Genomic DNA, 18,717 nt, shown 5'->3' with positions numbered 1-18,717 from the left:
AAGTTTGATCTTCTTGGTCCTTGGAGCAATAAAAAATAGTTAACAGGCTAATATATCGGTCTAAAGTTTTGAAAAAAGTGTAAAAGTGAAAGCTGTATTGAAAATAAAAATATTTCCAACATTAAATGAAAATAACAAGATACCATAAAATTCAACAAAAGTATAGTGGTGAAGCATTTTTAAGTAATGTAATAAATAATAAACAATGCTAATTGTTAATTATAGGATTACAGTGCAACAATGAATCACAAGGAAATTGTTAAACTGCCAAAGATTTATTTTTACTTACAAGTGTCAGCAATGCTCTGTAAATATCGTAACCATGATTTCATTTCTATTCTTGGTAAACCTCAAAATTTAAAATTGAATACAACTACGTGACAAAATTCACTTTGATTATACTTTAACATTTAACCTGCTAAATTTCTAAAATGGACTGGTCCATCATTCAGTTTGGGCAGCACCACCTATGATTCAAAGTGGTGTTCACTGAAAATTTACTGACTTAATAGCAAACAGTGCAGACCATGATCAGCCTGCACGGACGTGCGCCTGCACGGACATGCACCATAGGCCGCACAATCACTTGCCGCCAGCAGGCTGAAGGTTAAATATAATGGCTGAGGTTTTAGTTATGAAATCCCGGTTAAAAGTAGTTTTCAAGAAACGCAACTTATCAATATACGTAACCACAATCCACAAAGCTGTGTACACGAGTTACTGAATATATCAAGTACCACTGGTATATCTGGTATATGGTCGTTGTATTGTCTGGTCCTTCTGGATCATGGAGTTCATTCGAGACTTATGTACATTATGTAAGGAGTTCTGGGAGGGGGGGGGGGGGGTAGAAGTGTGCTGCACATTTCATTATATCTCTAGATCAGACTCTGTCAAGCTGAGTTTGCTATTATTTTGTTTCGTTGCGATTTGTGCTTCCAACGGACCTACATGCAGAATTTATTGACTGCTGGTCACTATACTGCAGTCATTTCTCATAAGAATCCGTCATTGTACATTCTGTTTATACTCAATTCGACTTTTGACGCTGTGTATCAATAAAGAATAAAGTAAACTCCAGAAAGTACTACACTAACCTAATGAAATAAAGCATACACAACCAAATGCACGTGCACTTATACTTATGAATTTGTTTTGTTGGGACAAGAGCAACACTGATACAATTTTTCAAGCTTTTGGTGGAGAAAGACCTTAGGTGCCCATAGGTGTCCAGGCAGAGCTTAAGGCAGGGCAGGCACCATGGTTGAATCGCCGACACTCCGTCGTTACGCCAGCTGGATGGCTTACACAAATGAAGAAGGGAAAGGTCAAGAAGTCGTGCAAAACGAATGGGTTGTGAAAGGTAGACAACTTTGGATATGGAACATCTGCGTCTTTTGGGTAAAATTATTGTATTTGGTTTGGTTAAAGAAGTTTTCATTGTACATGTCTAAACTATAATATCATTAAAAGTTTCAATATTTTCAAACGTATTTGCGAACACAATGAGGCGAGCTGCTAAATACTATGAGGCTTATAAACTAAGCACAACCATATAGAAATGAATCTGCAATTAGTGGTGCACAGTTGTTGTTGAAATTGTTTTGAGTATATTCAGATATTTAATGCTAATACGAGTATTAAAATAAAAAAAAATCGAGAATTAGATGATATATTAGTGAAAAGCCGCTAGGACAGATAATCGCTGCAGGGAGTTTGAATAGAATCTTTATAAACTGTTAATGCCCATATAAGTATGGGTTACAGTTTTGTCTTTACTAATGAACAATAAGAGAAACTGTAACGGATGCAGTACTCCGTGAAACGGGTTATATGAGTTTTCTCTAATCGCTGCTGGGAGTTTGAATAGAATCTTTATAAACTGTTAATGCCCATATAAGTATGGGTTACAGTTTTGTCTTTACTAATGAACAATAAGAGAAACTGTAACGGATGCAATACTCCGCGAAACGGGTTATATGAGTTGTCTCATCTTCTTATACAAAACACAGTCTAATGCATCACAATAAATGTGATCCGTAACTTTAAGCTAGACGTATTTTCTTGCTAGTTTTATTTACAGTATGTTTAAAGATTTATACATTGTCATCAAAGGAATAAATATAAAGATATAAAATGAGATAGGAATAATCTAATAAACACATACAGAATTGAAATCAACCATCACTTCAGAATACGAAACAGACAGAGCATTAATTTGCTAAGAAACACACAAGACAAAATGAACCCAGAGATGAAACTTCGCAAATAAAAGCCAAAATGTCGCTATACCTTTATTTGTGTTGCCTCTAAATAGTGTTGTTCTCATCTAATGGCCCCACTGTACCTAATACTAATAAATGTGATAATAAAGAGTGGCTGTTTTTATCAAAAGAGAACTTCTGTATTGTCAGTAGAATTAAACCTGTAAATGATGCGATTACCAATATGCTGCGCACAACAAAATTTGTAAAGCTGAACAAACATACATGGATATGTGTCAATAATTGCGGAATAACCTTTATTAGATTTGATAAAATATAGATTTACACAAATATGCAAGTAATCGGTATCAAAATAGACAACTAAATCTAACATCAAATGATGAACAAAACCTTGATGGCAAATGTCTCTTTTTTTTTTACTATGAAGGGAGACTACTGCGTAGGAGATTGGATTCTATTAAATGAGATGTTTACTTACCGCTAGTTATAGGAATACATTCGAGCACAATTTCATTTCTTTTTCTTTTCTAACGTTAATCCAAGCCCATTGTATCTTAGTAATCACTTTAATAACATGATATGACTTCATATGCTCAAAACAAAAAATTGAGATACGCCTTGCAAAGTCTTATTTTTCAAGTTTTTACCTTTTATGTCTATATTATTTAACTGTTACGTGGGAGGTCTTACGCTATTAAGATGTTTTGTGTATGAATCATTCTAACACAGGCCAAACTCGTTTCAAGGGTGGATCAAAGATGCTTTTTAGTTGGAGCGTGCGTATATATATATATATAATTTTATAGTATCGAGTTTTTAGCTTCAATGAGGGCTATTGAATCCGCCCAAGTGGCAGTGTCGCAGGACTGGCTGTTACCATCACCGGTAATGTTGCTTTCATGTTCAAGTTCTATGGTAACATTTCATAGTATCGGTTAATCCCCCATAATTAGTTTTTATTTTTCTCAATCACTTTCTCCATATAGTTCATTAGTGCTTTTTAAACAAACAAACAGACGTCAATATACATTTTACTGTTGTATACCTAATGTTTTCTATTATTTTCACTTCTGTTCGAATAGTTGAGCGCGCTGTTCGCCCGACATCTGTGTTCAAAGCAAAGTTCATGGGCGGTTTCGTCATCTAAGTCCGTACTCTGAAAATTACTTTTTTACATGGATATTACCATTGACAGCGTAACGAACCAAGAAATTTCTTTAAAGTTTTGAAGTTTCACCAGTTTGAACTCAGTTTTCATTTTCAAAGTCATTTTCATCTACTGATTTAACATAAAGGAGTATATCGTTTATAATGTTACACTACAGTTCGGAGTATGGAAATGAGACCGGTTTCTCAGTTGCCAAGTTAGTATTTCAACACAAGATCATCAGCCAGCAAACGAAGTAAACATCATAGTCATTTCCAAAACTTCCAAAACATGTTTGCACTTTTCAGTGTGTGAGCTGCAAAATAACAATTCATTATAAAAATATATATTTATTAAGGAAAATTAGGACAATATTCACTTTGGGTTAAAATTAAGTTGTTACTTTATATAAACGATTCTGGTACACTTGTCTTTTCGGTACATATAAAATAAATAATTATGTAGTAAGGCATTGCCTAAAAATGAAAAACTTGTAAGCCAGTAGTTAATTCATAATTGATGATAAATTGTCTCCTCGTATACGTATATATTATGATCATATATATACACCTTGTTCTGTACAATTGAGTAAGTGTTCTTTACATTTCAAAGTCGATCTTTATATTTTACTTCGCAACTTGTTTATGGCATATGACAAAGTAATTGTTTAATTTTTTTTCAAGATGTTCTTTAGACTTTTAAATTGTTCTTTGCGGTTTAGAAGTAATTATGACTTTGATGCATTTGGTAAGTTTTAATGTTCTATTAATTTTGTAGGTTAACAACTTATCAACTTGATATATAGGTCATTCTATGACAATATGTGTGGGTTGATTTTAAGTGCGTTCATATCCGTATTACTTACTGTGGTATATCCTGTTTCAGGGCGTGTGGGATCCGTTTTCTAGATAAATACTCGCACAACCTTTATACTAGGAATCCAATGTAAAAACAATACAATATCCGCTTTGAAAATAAAATGAATGATCGTTATCAAAAACAAACATTAACAAGAGGGCCAGGATGGCCCTATATCGCTCACCAGAGCTGAACTGGTTTACTGACCTAGGTTTTGACCCCACATGACAAAGTTTCAAACTTGACCTAGAGATCATCAAGACAAACATTCTGACTAAGTTTCATAATAATTGGGCCACAACTGTGACCTCTAGAGTGTTAACAAGTTTTTATTTTGATTTGACCAGGTTACCTAGTTTTAGATCCCACATGATCCAGATTAGAACTTGACCTAGTGGTCATCAAGATTTTCCTTTGATCGGACCTACTAACCTAGTTTTAGACCCCTCATAACCCAGTTTCAAACTTATCCTATAGATAATCTATACAAATAATCTGACTAAGTTTCATAAAGATTGGATTACAACTGTGGCCTCTAGAGTGTTAACAAGATTTTCCTTTGATTTGACCGGGTGACATAGTTTTTGACCCCATATGACCAGATTCGAATTTGACCTAGAGGTCATCAAGATAAACATTCTGACCAATTCTCACGAGTTTCAAATATCAAACTGTGGACTCTGGAGTGCTAACAAGATTTTCCTTTGATCTGGCCTACTGACCTAGTTTTTAACCCAACATAATCTAGTTTCAAACTTGACTTAGAGATCATCAAGGCAAACATTCTGACTAAGTTTCATTAAGATTGGGTCACAGATGTGGCCTCTAGAATGTTAACAAGGCAAATGTTGACGGACGACGCACGACGGACAACGCACGACGGACAATGACCGGTCACAATAGCTGAACTTGAGCACTTCGTGTTCTGATGAGCTAAAAAGAACCAAACAAACAAGTGAATGAAGTATTGCCATGCAATACAAAGTCCCCTACTGGAAGGCACATAATTTTCTCTATCGTTGTATATAGTAACAACAAAGGGAAGTTAATCCTAAAATAAAATCTATATAATATAAGTCCACACATAACTTTTTACCAGATAGAGATAAGTCAAAATACACCTAAAAATTGGATATAACATGCATATTGTACCACAGAAAAGTGGTCTCGATTTTTCCTTACAGCCAGTAATAACAAAGTTACAATATAAGCTATTTATAGTAAAACAAAGGGAATTAATTCTAAAAACAAGTGTGCCTCGTGGCGGTGAACATTTGTGCCAAGTTACATCAAAATCCCTCCATGCATGAAGAAGAAATCCTCTGGACAAAGTCATTCTTGAATTTGACCTTTGACCTCCAAAGTGTGACCTTGACCTTAGACCTAGGGACCTGGTTCTTGCGCAAGACAGTCCCTCTCATGGTGGTGAACATTTGTGCCAAGTTACATCAAAATCCATCTATGCATTAAGAAGAAATGCCCCGGACAAATCATTCTTGTATCTGACCTTTGGCCTCTAAGTGTGACCTTGACCTTAGACGTAGGGACCTGGTTCTTGCGCATGACACTCCGTCTCATGGTGGTGAACATTTTTTTCAAGTAATATAAAATCCCTATAAAGATTGTTGAGTTACAGACTGGACAGGAAAAAAGCCATTTTGGCCTTTGACTTCCAAGTGTGACCTTGACCTTTCAGCTATGGGCCCGGGTTTGCGCATGACACATTGTCTCATCCAACATTTGTGTCAACTGATATTTAAATCCTGTTTTGCATGACAAAGTTATAGACCGGACAGGGGAAAAATTCCTATTGACATGTGCTTTAAGCTAGGGTTTTTGGTGTTGCACATGACACGTCATCTCATCATGGGCAACATTTATGCCAAGTAACATTGTAATCTCTTGATGGATGACAGAGTTATTGACCGAACAGGAAAAAAAAACCTTGACCTTTGACCTCCAATTGTGACCTTGATCTTTGAGCTAGGGGTCCGGGTTTTGTGCATGACATGTTGTCTCACCATGGGGAATATTTGTGCCAAGTAATATTAAAACCCCTTAATGAATGACAGAGTTATGGACAGGATACGAAAAAGACCCTGTTCATGCCATGTAAACATTTGACTGCTTAAGTGTGACCTTGATCTTTGAGCTATGACACAACATCTTATTATGATGTATATTTGTGCCAAGTAATATCAACATCCCTTCATGGATGGCAGAGTTATGGACGGAACAGGAAAAAAGCCCTGTTGACCTTTGACCTCAAATTGTGACCTTGACCTTTGAGCCAGGGGTCCGGGTCTTGCGCATGACACATCGTCTCATCATGGTGAACATTTCTGCCAAGTAATATTAAAATCCCTTCATGAATGACAGAGTTATGGACCGGACACGAAATTGCGGAAGGACGGACGGACGGAAAGACGGACGGAATGACGGACGGAAAAGTGCATTCCTATAATCCCCGAAACTGGTTTTCAACCAGTAGGGGACTATTAAAAACCTTTAAAGCGACTTCTCCTCATGGTGTACACTTGATGGATCTTCGTCTTGTAGATCTTCACCACACTTGACCTAAAGCATCTTTATAACACCTTCTCTCAAGTTTTCTTTTCTCAGTTTTTAATATCTGGATTGGACACAGTAGGTACAAACAAGATACAACTTTAGTAAAAGTTTTAAAATCATTATATCTACAATGGAGCACATCAGCTCTTAAGGTAGTTTTGCACGTTCGGATAAAAAGATTTCTAAAATGTATAATTTGATTAAACCCTGATTTTTTCAGAATATACTTAAAACATTCGGCAAATGAAATGATGGGGTCGGGCATGCGCTCGATTTCTTGCTAGACTGACTTGAAATGTTTGGATCTCGAGTTTTCATAATTTATTTTTGAGGCGTCTGTGGCAAAATCACAATTTTTCGCTAACAGAACTTTTCCAATGATGTAGATTTTAGTGAAACTTCTCACAGCCGTAAATAAACATGGTCTGTAATACAATGGAATAAAATGTATTGGATCGTTTTCTTGTTTACTGGTAAGATGTTTTTCCAGGATTGAGGAGATCCACATAGTACATGGTGATTTTAAGACATTATTTGGACTTATTTAACGTGTCAAATGATATAATATCATATTTTATCTTTAGAAAGATAGTAACATTGTCGTTTTAATGAATTTACTTACGAATTGCCATTAATTAAAACAATTTTCATTTACGTGCTTTAAACGTGGAAAACTGACTGCATTTTTGGAACTTTGCTTTCTGTACTTTTTTATTTACATCAGTTCCTCCTTTAAATATAAATTCATTTTAATTATTATTATTAATATTAACAATAATAATAATAATATTTTTAATAATAACTATTACTACTACGACTACGACTACTACTACTACTACTCATAAAATAAATAAACGTGTTTGTAAACATGGACGGTTCCAAACTTAATGGGATCCATGCTAAAAAGTAATGACAAAATACAATACATAATCGCATATCCGTAGCCCCCTGACCAACCTATAAACCATCCACCACCACCGCACTGCGTACACCCCGCCTGTGTTCTCCACTGTGTACTGCTACACTGAATGGGAAGAAAGCCAATTCTACCGATAATGTAAACACTATAAAATACGATTTACTTCCCTTAGATCAGAAACCTTCATGTGGCATGTAAAAATGCAGTGTGTGCATTCATTTATGGTCACCTCTAGGCATTTAAACGTACCTGGACCACTCTTAAAACAAAAGAAATACGATATTTCCTCATTCAACATAAACATCTGTGTGCTTAAATACAATTTTGCTCGTTTCAAGTATATCAAACTAAATGTTGCAGATCTTTACAAAGCTAAGTGTCTGCCATCCACGATGTTATAGGAGAGGCTCAAAGAGCTATGCAGTCTGCTCTGTTAAGCTGCATGCGCTGCCAAATGATTTAGAATATGCTTTCAATCATTTAAACATTATTTTTACTTCACTTTTAATAGTTTTTAGTACCCTAAATATTTCTTTATAAAATCAACCAGGGTCAAAGTTCGAAACTGTTCCCCTGCCTTCTTAATACACAGTGTTGATCCATTTCTATTTGTACCATGTTACTGAACGGCTTCTAGAAGTAGGCTTTTTGCAAAACAACTTTTTTTGGAAAAATAAAGATTGGGTTATAGCTATAGCATTTTAAAAATCCTGAAAGACTTCTGTTTGTCAGTTTTTGAAATTTGCAAAGATAAAATGATTCTTGTAATCATTATCAACAAAAAACTTTCTTTAAAAGTTATTATACGAATAATGCATGTTTCTCTACCTTATTTCCAAATTGATCAGAACTTCAAGAAAATGTCTCATATCCATCCGAAAATTGAATCATTCATGTAATAATTTGATACCAGTATTGCCTAAATATTAATATACTACTAATTGGATCATACTACCGGTATTTGTCGAAATCAAAATAAGGATTGTTACAATATACATTTCAACGTATCTTTTCCCAAAACATCGTCCTTCAGGGAAACTCTAGCTACTAAACAATTTTAAAGTTTTATATGAAAGATGAAGTGTTTTCATTCTTCTGTTGTGAATCAAAAATCATTCTTCTATTGTGAATCAAAAGCGTAAAACAGCCAGATTACACGAGTTCTTGGATGGATTTTTCTATACATATGTCAAACAGCTCTCTAATGAATATTTGATGTTAAACAGAAAAAAAAAAGTTTTAATGTAAGTTTTCTCATAAATTATTAACTTATATAACGATGATTTAAAGATTTTCGTTATTTTATAGTCATTGTTCTCCGTTTAAAACACCAGTTTATTTGTTTCAAAATACCAAATTTGTTTGTTTTATGTAACATTAAACAGCATTCCTTTATATTTTAATAATTATGAAAAGAATAAAATGACATAATTGTGTGAATATTTCAACATTTTATTGTCCTCATATATTTCATTTGAAATTTGAATAATTACCACCTATTTATGATCTCATATGTGTGTCGTAAGTACACAAGTACAAACAAGGTCGCCCTCCTGATTTCTTGAGAAAAAAAACGTTCGATACAATAGATTAATGAAGGTCTTTATTAAATTCTTGTTAATGCATATAGTCATTCAAAGTACATATACAAATAAAAGCATTCCATATAAGTACATTGTCACTCATCAAATTTTGAGGATCGGAACCATGCCTGTCAGTAATTTAGTACCCGTTGAGCCAAGTAATGATAGGAACCAGACTAGCATCGCTTAATGTCATCACAGAAACACTTGGTTTGAATTCCTGTCTTATAGCTCTAAATGTGCTCTGATGGACCATCCCATATATTTGCCACTTTATATCATCTTAAGGATTCGTTTTATTTTTATATCCTCTACCATTGGCTCTGAGAGATTGGAACGAACTTTCAAGAGAGCTACAAAACTCGCCGTCCCTGGCGTCCTTCAGAACGCAGCTAAACGTAACGTACCGGGATGTCCAAAATACTTCTACGTAGGCGACAGGAGATGGCAAGTCCATCATGTTCGTCTCCGTACTGAATGAATCTCCCTAAACCAGCATTTGTTTAAAAGAAAACATTTATCCTTCACCTCTTTGTCAATGTGGTCTTACGGAGAGTAATCATCCTTTCTTCTTTGAATGTCACCGTTATAGTGATATCAGAGCCTACTTCCATCTATTCCACCGTAACACTTTCACACTTTACTGAATGGAGACCAGGCCCCGTGTACACAAAACATTTACAGTCTCAGCTGATTTGAGTATGAAATTTTAATATCAACGTTTGTACTAAAACTTCATGTTAATTTTCAAATGAACTTACCACATACTAAACAGTCACTTGAAAATAGTTTATTAACTTTAAACAATTTTTAAATGCTGTTTAGATATAAATGACAAATAAAGTTTCGTATCAAACCTCAGCTAGAAGACTGAAAATGTTTATGGTACCACTGGGCATAATTCAGGATGATTTAGGTTCAAGTATTTCAAGCAGTTCAAAACTACATCAAGGAAAGAACAAGATTTTATCATATAATACTACATGCTTGCTGTCACCATTTTACAATCCGAACGAATCTCAATTATTTTATTCCTTCTCTTTCTTCCTCTGCTTATCTGTTTTCAATTTACACACCCATTAGCCTTGTGCTTGTTTCACTTTAGTATATTTTTAATGACAATGTTCTAATTTGTAGTTCTTAGTTTAAGCGTTCAATTTACCTATATTTCATAACGATAATATTTCAGACAAGATCATAAACACTGTCTTACCGTATCTACAACATTATGCTATTGTAGGAGAAGACCTCTATAAGCTGTTGCTTTTGGCTCTGGTCCTTTTTTCAAGCATGTATATTTTGTACTGTGTAACGTGTATTGTAAATATTGCAATTATTCTATGTTTAAACTAAACTTTTTAAGTTATAGCAAAATTAAAAAGGTAGAAGAAACACAAATCTAACAATAATGAAAACATTGTATTGCACGAATTGCTTCCCTTAGATCAAACTAACGCTATTTTGCGATTATTGGCGCCGAATAAAAATAAAATGAAGTTTGGAACTACATTATCATAGATTCGAAAAAATGCTCAAAGCGCAATTTTGTGATTGTCTTATTGTTGTAGACTTTGCAGAGATACTTTTCAAAATTTCATATGTTTAAAGAAACTTTTTAAAAGTTCAGTCTTATAAGGATTTTTTGAAAGTTAGAAAGTACTTTCATCTGCCAACTGAAAATAAAAAGTAGGATAAGAACAAGTTTCAAGTTTCAAGTTTATTGGCAGATTGAATTAATTCCCACTGTATTCTTGTACTTTCATGTGATCATGTTGTTATACCATGTAATTGTAATGCCATGTGTATAACCTGATATGGATAATAAAGTCTGTCTGTCTGTCTGTCTGTATGACTTATTTGCATTTGGCCATTTACAAAGAATACACGTGAACAATATGCTCACAAAAGAAAAAGCATCTGTATTTCAAATCTTTCTCATAAATTATCAACTTAAACAACAATAATTTTTCATTTTTATTGTTAAATTGTCATTGCGCCCTGTTCAAAAATACATGATTATTAACATCAGTTTTTAATTATTAAATATGATGATTAAATTAAATTAAAAATGATAAAATATGTATGTTTTATACAGCATTTACATTTTAGCAATAAGAATAAAATGACGTCATTTCTCGAATATTTCAGATTTTATTATCCACATATATTTCATATACGTTTGGTTTGTAATAAAATATTGTGTTGCCTTTTCTGGACAATGTAATTGATATATCATAATTTTAAAACAAATAAAAGAAAAGAAAACAAGGAGAAACAAAATCATTTCCTTATTTTTGGACAAAATTAGTGTTTGGTATAATAGTGATTTTAGAAATAACAAAAAAATAATAATTAAGAACACGTGTACTTGAAAATGGCATTATTGTTTCGCACCGTTCTAAGTATGTGGATGATAAATGAAGCTAATATCTTGATTTAATTTGAACTGAACGCCAAACTTCTATTTTACAGAGTCTTTCTGTTGTTAATTTCATCCAATTTAGGCCATATTATTTTGACAAAAATCTTTGAATCTATTTATGATAGCTCTAAAAATTAACAAACTGTTTTAAGTTGTGGACATGATACTTTAAAAATATCATTAAATATTGAAAAAGAAACATTAGAAGAAGATGAATAATACATTATGACTTTTAAAACTAATTTGCCTGGACTGGAGACATCTTAAAACTTGGAAAAATCCTTACACCTCGCCATACTACCTCTTTAGCTTTTTTTATATAAGGTAAATCAACATTATAGATTTCAAGGTGAGTGAAATATAATCAACATCTGATAATAAATCATTAATTTACAAACAGTAAAAGCGCGGACATTTACCTTGTTTCACCCCGGCAAATGGAAACCCTGACAGTATCTTCATAGGAAAAACAAAGCCGATAAACAATAAAGATATGAATTAATGTCGTTGTTATGGCCATGCCACAATGTTCAGATGCCTTTGAGTCGCAAACTATCTGAAACATTTAATGTTTACATATTTCTACTACTGTTTAAGATAATGGCTTTATGGCGTTGAAATGACTTGTCTGAGGTCACGTGGGGTCAGTAGACGGCTGACCAATGTATAAGGTTAGAAAAGGTCATTTGCTGCAGCGTATGTGCATTTTTGCACGTTCTTTGAAGTACACGAAATATAATTATCATATGTGCCGAGGTTTGTACATTAAGCCATCAGATAGATTAGATGTCATTATCGTCATGAAGTGAAGACAGCAGAAATTTCTGATAGCAAAAATGAAAAAAAAATCCTCAGTTCTAAATATCCAGTCACTGTTCAAACGTTCATACAAGGGTTTTGTTTGATTTCTCAAGTTTTCAGGTGTAAAGTATTACCATTTATAATAGAGCTGCAAGGATGGGAATAAGAACTTTTTTTTAATTTTTAAAATAACTCGATTAATTTTGACTTTATTCTAAATAAATGTTGTAGTTTTTCATGATAAATTTCAGGCCTTTTGGACATTTCAATTTTGACTTCTTGTCGCTGGATTCTGACAAATCTGTCAGGATAGCATCGTTAACATAATTATAGGCAACATTACCATCTAAAAATAGTAAAATTTTAAAACATTTGAAAAAAAAACCAATTTCTAAAATGTTCATGAGCCAGATTTATAAACAGGGAAGAGATATTTTTGGCCATAACTAACATTGATACAGATATTTTACAAAACGATTCTACTAGTTACTACTATCTAGAGAGATCTTTAGAATGATTTACCACATACATTACATTAAGATATGGTCCCACTGTTGGTTCCAAGTGGATGACCTTCCCCCCTCTCCTCCACCCCTCCGACATCAACCCGCCTTCATGATTACCCTCTTTGTCAACATTTCGTAAAATTAACACCAATCTTCTTTTTTCATTTTTTCTCTGAACTCAGTCGTTAGAGGTGTTGTAGAAAAAATGTAAACACAAAAGAATTGCATACATTTTCTGGAATAAATAACATTTAGCACAAAAGAATATTTGTCAAAACGTGTGTGGTGGCAAAAAAAACTTCGATGAACCGCAGGAAAATGTTCAACTAATGAACTCAACGATCGAAAATTGACGAATGCACCAGACTGCCCTCAAGTTTGTCCCAGTGATGTTTGACCGATGAAGTTGAGCGCATTTGAATGACACCCGGACAGTTTACTTCGGGTATTGAACGAGACGGCCACTGCGCATGTGTGAACAATTGAGTTTATTTCGAATATACTTTGATACCCTTACTTGATAAAAGTTCAGACATACTAAACGGAAGATCTGACATATATTTGTGGATGACCTTAAAGAAGCAGAAGTGGACGTTTATCTTCTCAAACGAACTTATGTGATGAACGTAACTGAAGATGGCAATTAATGATGGCGATGATATAACAAGTACAGATTTATGGATGGCAATACTATTTTCTGCAGCTGATCTACTGAGAACAAATTACTTACTTGGCAAAGACTTTTTAAAAAGTAATCCATTAAAGTGGTTCTGACAATCATTGTCACTACAAAATTTCAAAAATGAAAATTCATAATATCATAGCGATAAAAAAAACTATCTGCATTGTTCTTCTCTGATATTTCTTTCGAAAATGCGGCCATTTTACACAATGGAAAGGTCAAAACTTAAAGTGTCAATGTCCGAAATCGGCTCGCTGCATCTTTACATCTGATGAATAAAGCAGACGATCAGTTTCAAAGCACGACTGCATTTCGCAGATGCCTTTTCTAATTGGATTTTGAGTCCGAGTGAATGACCGCACGAAAAAAAGTAGTCCGGTTTGTTATGAAAATGTTTTTTCGCGGGAAAACAGCGGTCTTTCACCTTCGACCTGAGATTACTGGGTCACGGGGGCACATGATGACGGCGTATGGCATTGGATTTTATTGCTACTAAGAACAGATTTTATAGACAAATCGACTTTGAACTGTAATTATTCGTATGCTTGACAGCTCTACAGATATAAAGCTGAGGTTGTTTTATTATCGGATCATGTAAGGTAGCGATAAAAGAGAGAATGGATGTTTATGAAAACCTAAAGACAACATTCAAGAGTTATGCAAATTACTACAGAATATAGAGGTTCACTTGTTATTGGCCAATTGCAGAACCTGTTGATTGTTACAAGTCCATTTCAGAACCAGGTGATTGGTGAAAGCGTGTTACAGCACCTGCTGACTGCAGCAAGCCCGTAACAAAACCTGTCAATTATTGCAAGCCCATCGCAGTACCTACTGACTGCTGCTAGCCTATAGGAGAGTGTGCTGATTGCTGCAGCCCATAACAGAACTTACTGATTGCTGCAAGCCCATTGCAGAACTTGCTGATTGCTTCAAGCCCATTGCAGAACTTGCTGATTGCTGCAAGCCAATTGCAGAACTTGCTGATTGCTTCAAGCCCATTGCAGAACTTGCTGATGGCAGCAAGCCCATTACAGAACTTGCTGATTGCTGCAAGTCCCTTGAAGAACTTGCTGATTGCTGCAAGCTCATTGCACAATCTACTGATTGGTGCAAGCCAATTGCAAAACCTAAGGATTGCTGCAAGTCCCTTGCAGAACTTACTGATTGCTGCAAGCCCATTGCAGAACTTGCTGATTGCTGCAAGCCCATTGCAGAACTTGCTGATTACTGCAAGCCCATTGCAGAATCTACAGATTGCTACAAGCCCATTGCAAAACCTAAGGATTGCTGCAAGTCCCTTGCAGAACTTACTGATTGCTGCAAGCCTTTTGCAGAACTTGCTGATTGCTGCAAGCCCACTGCAGAACTTGCTGATTGCTGCAAGCCCATTGCAGAATTTGCTGATTGCTTCAAGCCCATTGCAGAATCTACAGATTGCTACAAGCCCATTGCAATACCTAAGGATTGCTGCAAGTCCTTTGCAGAATCTACTGATTGGTGCAAGCCAATTGCAAAACCTACTGATAGATAAGGACTATTTTCATATTAAAATCTGGCTTGTGAAGCCCTGGTTTTTTCATTCGGGTCGAAAGTTCAATGTCAAAGGTAGGTTGCCCATATGAGAAACCATTTTGTATTCTTGTATTCTGTTAGCCTCCTTTTACTAACACTGTCTGTCGAAAGTTTAGGCTTGGCGTTGTATTGTAAACCGCTTCTACAACAAATAAATAAATAAATAAATAAATAAATAAATAAAAAGCTACTAACTGACTTTTAAATTAAAAAGCACACATTTATTTTCAATGAAATTGGCTCTAAAACTCTGAAATACAAATTTTCACAATGTTTCAGATTATAGGTATGTGCGTTTCTCCGTGCTTTAAATAGAGGCAAAATAATTGAGGCAAGAAATTTACACTGTAGCAATCGCCCAAGCAATTTCATTGATAATCTGAGGAAATACATATCCTGTAATGGCATTGTACTTTAAATCTTTAAAGAAAAAATATGAATTTTGTAAAAGGTTAGGTGTGGGTAATGAACGATTTAATACCTTTTGTTCCAGACGATTATCTCAGATAAAGAGTTTTGAAATGAGAAATAACTTTACATATTGTTCAGGGTCTGTTCTTAGTTCATGTGACAACATATAGTTTTTCTATATAACTACTTAGAGATAGGTGAATAGTCTAGTTAAATAGAGATTATACTTGATCATGGAAATCAGAATATCATGGGTAATATTCACATCAAGCAAAAAGTAAAATATACTCGTATTTTAGCTCCCTGTCACAAGTGACAAGGTGGCTTTGTGATCGCGGGTGTCCGTCGTCCGTCGTCCGTCCGTCGTCCGTCCGTCGTAAAATTTTGCTTGTGACCACTCTCAGAGGTCACATGTTTCAGGGATCTTTATGAAAGTTGGTCAGATGTTTATCTTATGATATCTAGTCAAGTTTGATGGTCAGTGTCTTCAAAACTATCAGTAGTCTAAAAAAAGAAACCTTGGTGACCTCTCTAGAGGCATTTTCACAGATCTTCATGAAAATGAAACGTCACCTCGATGATATCAAGGTCAAGTTCGAAACTGGTCACGTGCCCTCAAACTAGGTCGTAGTCAAATAATAGAAAACCTTGTGACTTTAAAGGCCATATTTCATGGGATCTGTATAAGTTGGTCTGAATGTTGTTTGAGAATCTAGTCAAGTTCAAACGGTCACGTGCGGGCAAAAACTAGGTCAGTAGGTCTAAAATTTGAAAAACTTGTACTCTCTAGAGGCATATATTTCATGAGACTCATGAAAATGGTCAGAATGTTACTGATATCTAGTCAGTTCGAAACTGGTCACGGCCTTCAAAAATAGGCAGTAGTCAAATATAGAAAACTTGTGACTCTTAGAGCCATATTTTTACGGGATCTGATAAATTGGTCTGAAGTGTTCATCTGAGAAATCTATGGTCCAAGTTTGAAAGAGGTACGTGCTCAAATAGGTCATAGGTCAAATATAGAAAAACTTGTGACCTCTCTAAAGCATATTTTTCATGGGATCTTGTATGAATTGTCTGAATGTTCATCTTGATGATATCTATTTCAAGTTCAAAAAGAGCATGTCGGTTAAAACTAGTCAGTAGTTTTAAATAGAAAACCTTTTGACCTCTTAAGCCTTATTGTGAATGGGTCTCCATTATATTGGTCAGAATGTTTACTTGCTTGATATCTAGGTCAAATTTGAAACTGGTCACGTGCCTTAAAAAATAGGTCAGTAGGTCAATAATAAAAAAACCTTGTGACTCTCTGCAGCCCTACATTTATGATCTGTATGAATGTTGGTTCTGAATGTTCATCTTGATGTATTAGGGAAAGTTTCGAAACGGTCAACATGCGGTCAAAAAACAGTCAGTACGTCTAAATTATTAAATTTTTGACTTCCCATATGGACCATTTTTTCTTGGATCTTCATGAAAATGATTGAATTCACTTGATGTATTAGGTCATTGAACTGGTACGTCGATCAAAACTAGGCCAGTAGGTATAAAATAGAAAACCTGTGACCTCTCAGAGGCCATATTTTTCATGAGATCTTCATGAAAATTATGAGAATGTTCGACCTTGAGATATCTAGTAATTTAAAACAGGTCATACCTTCGAAAACTAGGTCAGTAGGTCAAATATAGAAAAACTTGTGACCTTCTCTAGAGACCAATTTTTCAATGGGTCTCATGAAAATTGGTCAGATTTATCTGATAATATCTAGGTAAGTTCAAAACTGAGTCACATGAGCTCAATAAACTAGTCTAATGTCAAATATAGAAAAAACAAACTCATACTCAAAAATGGTCATGTGGTAAGAGGTGAGCGATTCAGGACCATCATGGTCCTCTTGTTTTTTTAATGAAATTGAGTTTATGTCATACAAATGTATAATAATGGCTAAATTTTTTATTTTATCTATTTTATTTAAACATTTGAACATCTCTAAAACCATACTGTCACTCTCGTAAAATTCTTTTTGTTTATTATTAGGATATTTGTTATATATCCTTAACCCATAACCCTGCTAAATTTCTATAATGAACTTGTCCATCTTTCAATTTGGACAGTACCATTAACATTTAAAAGGGATGCTTACCATTTTAACATTAATGACTGAAAGGCGCACAGTACAGATCATTATCAGACTGCACGGATGTGCAGGCTGATCATGATCTGCACTGGTCGCAAAGGTAGAATCAATCGTGTTCAGCATGATAAGGGTTAATATACATGGTATGTGGAACCTAATTTTCATTCCGTAATGTACCGTTAAACCCTGGCATATGGAAACTTTCCTTTGGATCTGGAAATCATGTATCACTCAACAAAAGAATGTCTAAAACAGTCATAAAGATTAAGTATTCAACAGGATGTGGCATATTTTCAATACTCTAATTTCCACATACGGTTTTCGTTGTCCACCATTTTCGCGATATCACTAATGCGTTTTCATAAAACTGAAGTTTTGATAAAAATGATGATAAATTTTGTCCCCTTTATAAAAACAAAAAACAAGCTGTTGCCATAGATTAGTCGTTTGGTAAACAAGTAGTTCTGAAGTTCATGAATTTAGAAGTACTAATTGTCATGAGCAGGATATATATTTCTGTAAGGACAATTACGGTATGAAAATACATACTCAAACGTTCATTGTGCAACTTAAAGATGGATACCATTCTCTTAAGTGTATTGATTTTTATTTGAAAAATTAGCGAGTACTTAAAATGAAAGGTCTAAGAAAGGTAATACAGGCTAGTTTATATCATTTTACTTTTGCTCGACTATGATGAAAGCTTGAAGATTATTTGAATCACTCTTCAGTCCTCTTCCTGGAAATACATGTACTGGTGTCATATGAGAAGACACGGTCAGATCCCAGCAGGAGTCGAACCCAAGACCTTCGGCTTGAGCGGCCGACACCTTAACTATCACTAGACTACCGGTCTTTATTGATAAGAAACCCATCTCA

General features: G+C 34.6%; 1 protein-coding gene across 1 annotated transcript in view; it reads left to right on the top strand.

The window, feature by feature from the left end:
• LOC128547787 (keratin-associated protein 5-5-like) overlaps nt 1-15,248 on the top strand; it is a 44,914-nt gene extending 29,666 nt beyond the window's left edge. The window contains exon 2 of the mRNA XM_053520976.1: nt 14,592-15,248. Coding sequence (XP_053376951.1) covers nt 14,592-15,248 — 657 coding nt within the window. The remainder of the gene's footprint in view (nt 1-14,591) is intronic.
• The last annotated feature ends 3,469 nt before the right edge of the window (nt 15,249-18,717 follow it).

Source organism: Mercenaria mercenaria, chromosome 13 (assembly GCF_021730395.1).
Source record: "Mercenaria mercenaria strain notata chromosome 13, MADL_Memer_1, whole genome shotgun sequence".
NCBI lineage: Eukaryota > Metazoa > Mollusca > Bivalvia > Venerida > Veneridae > Mercenaria > Mercenaria mercenaria.
This window is presented reverse-complemented; position numbering and strand designations above follow the sequence as displayed.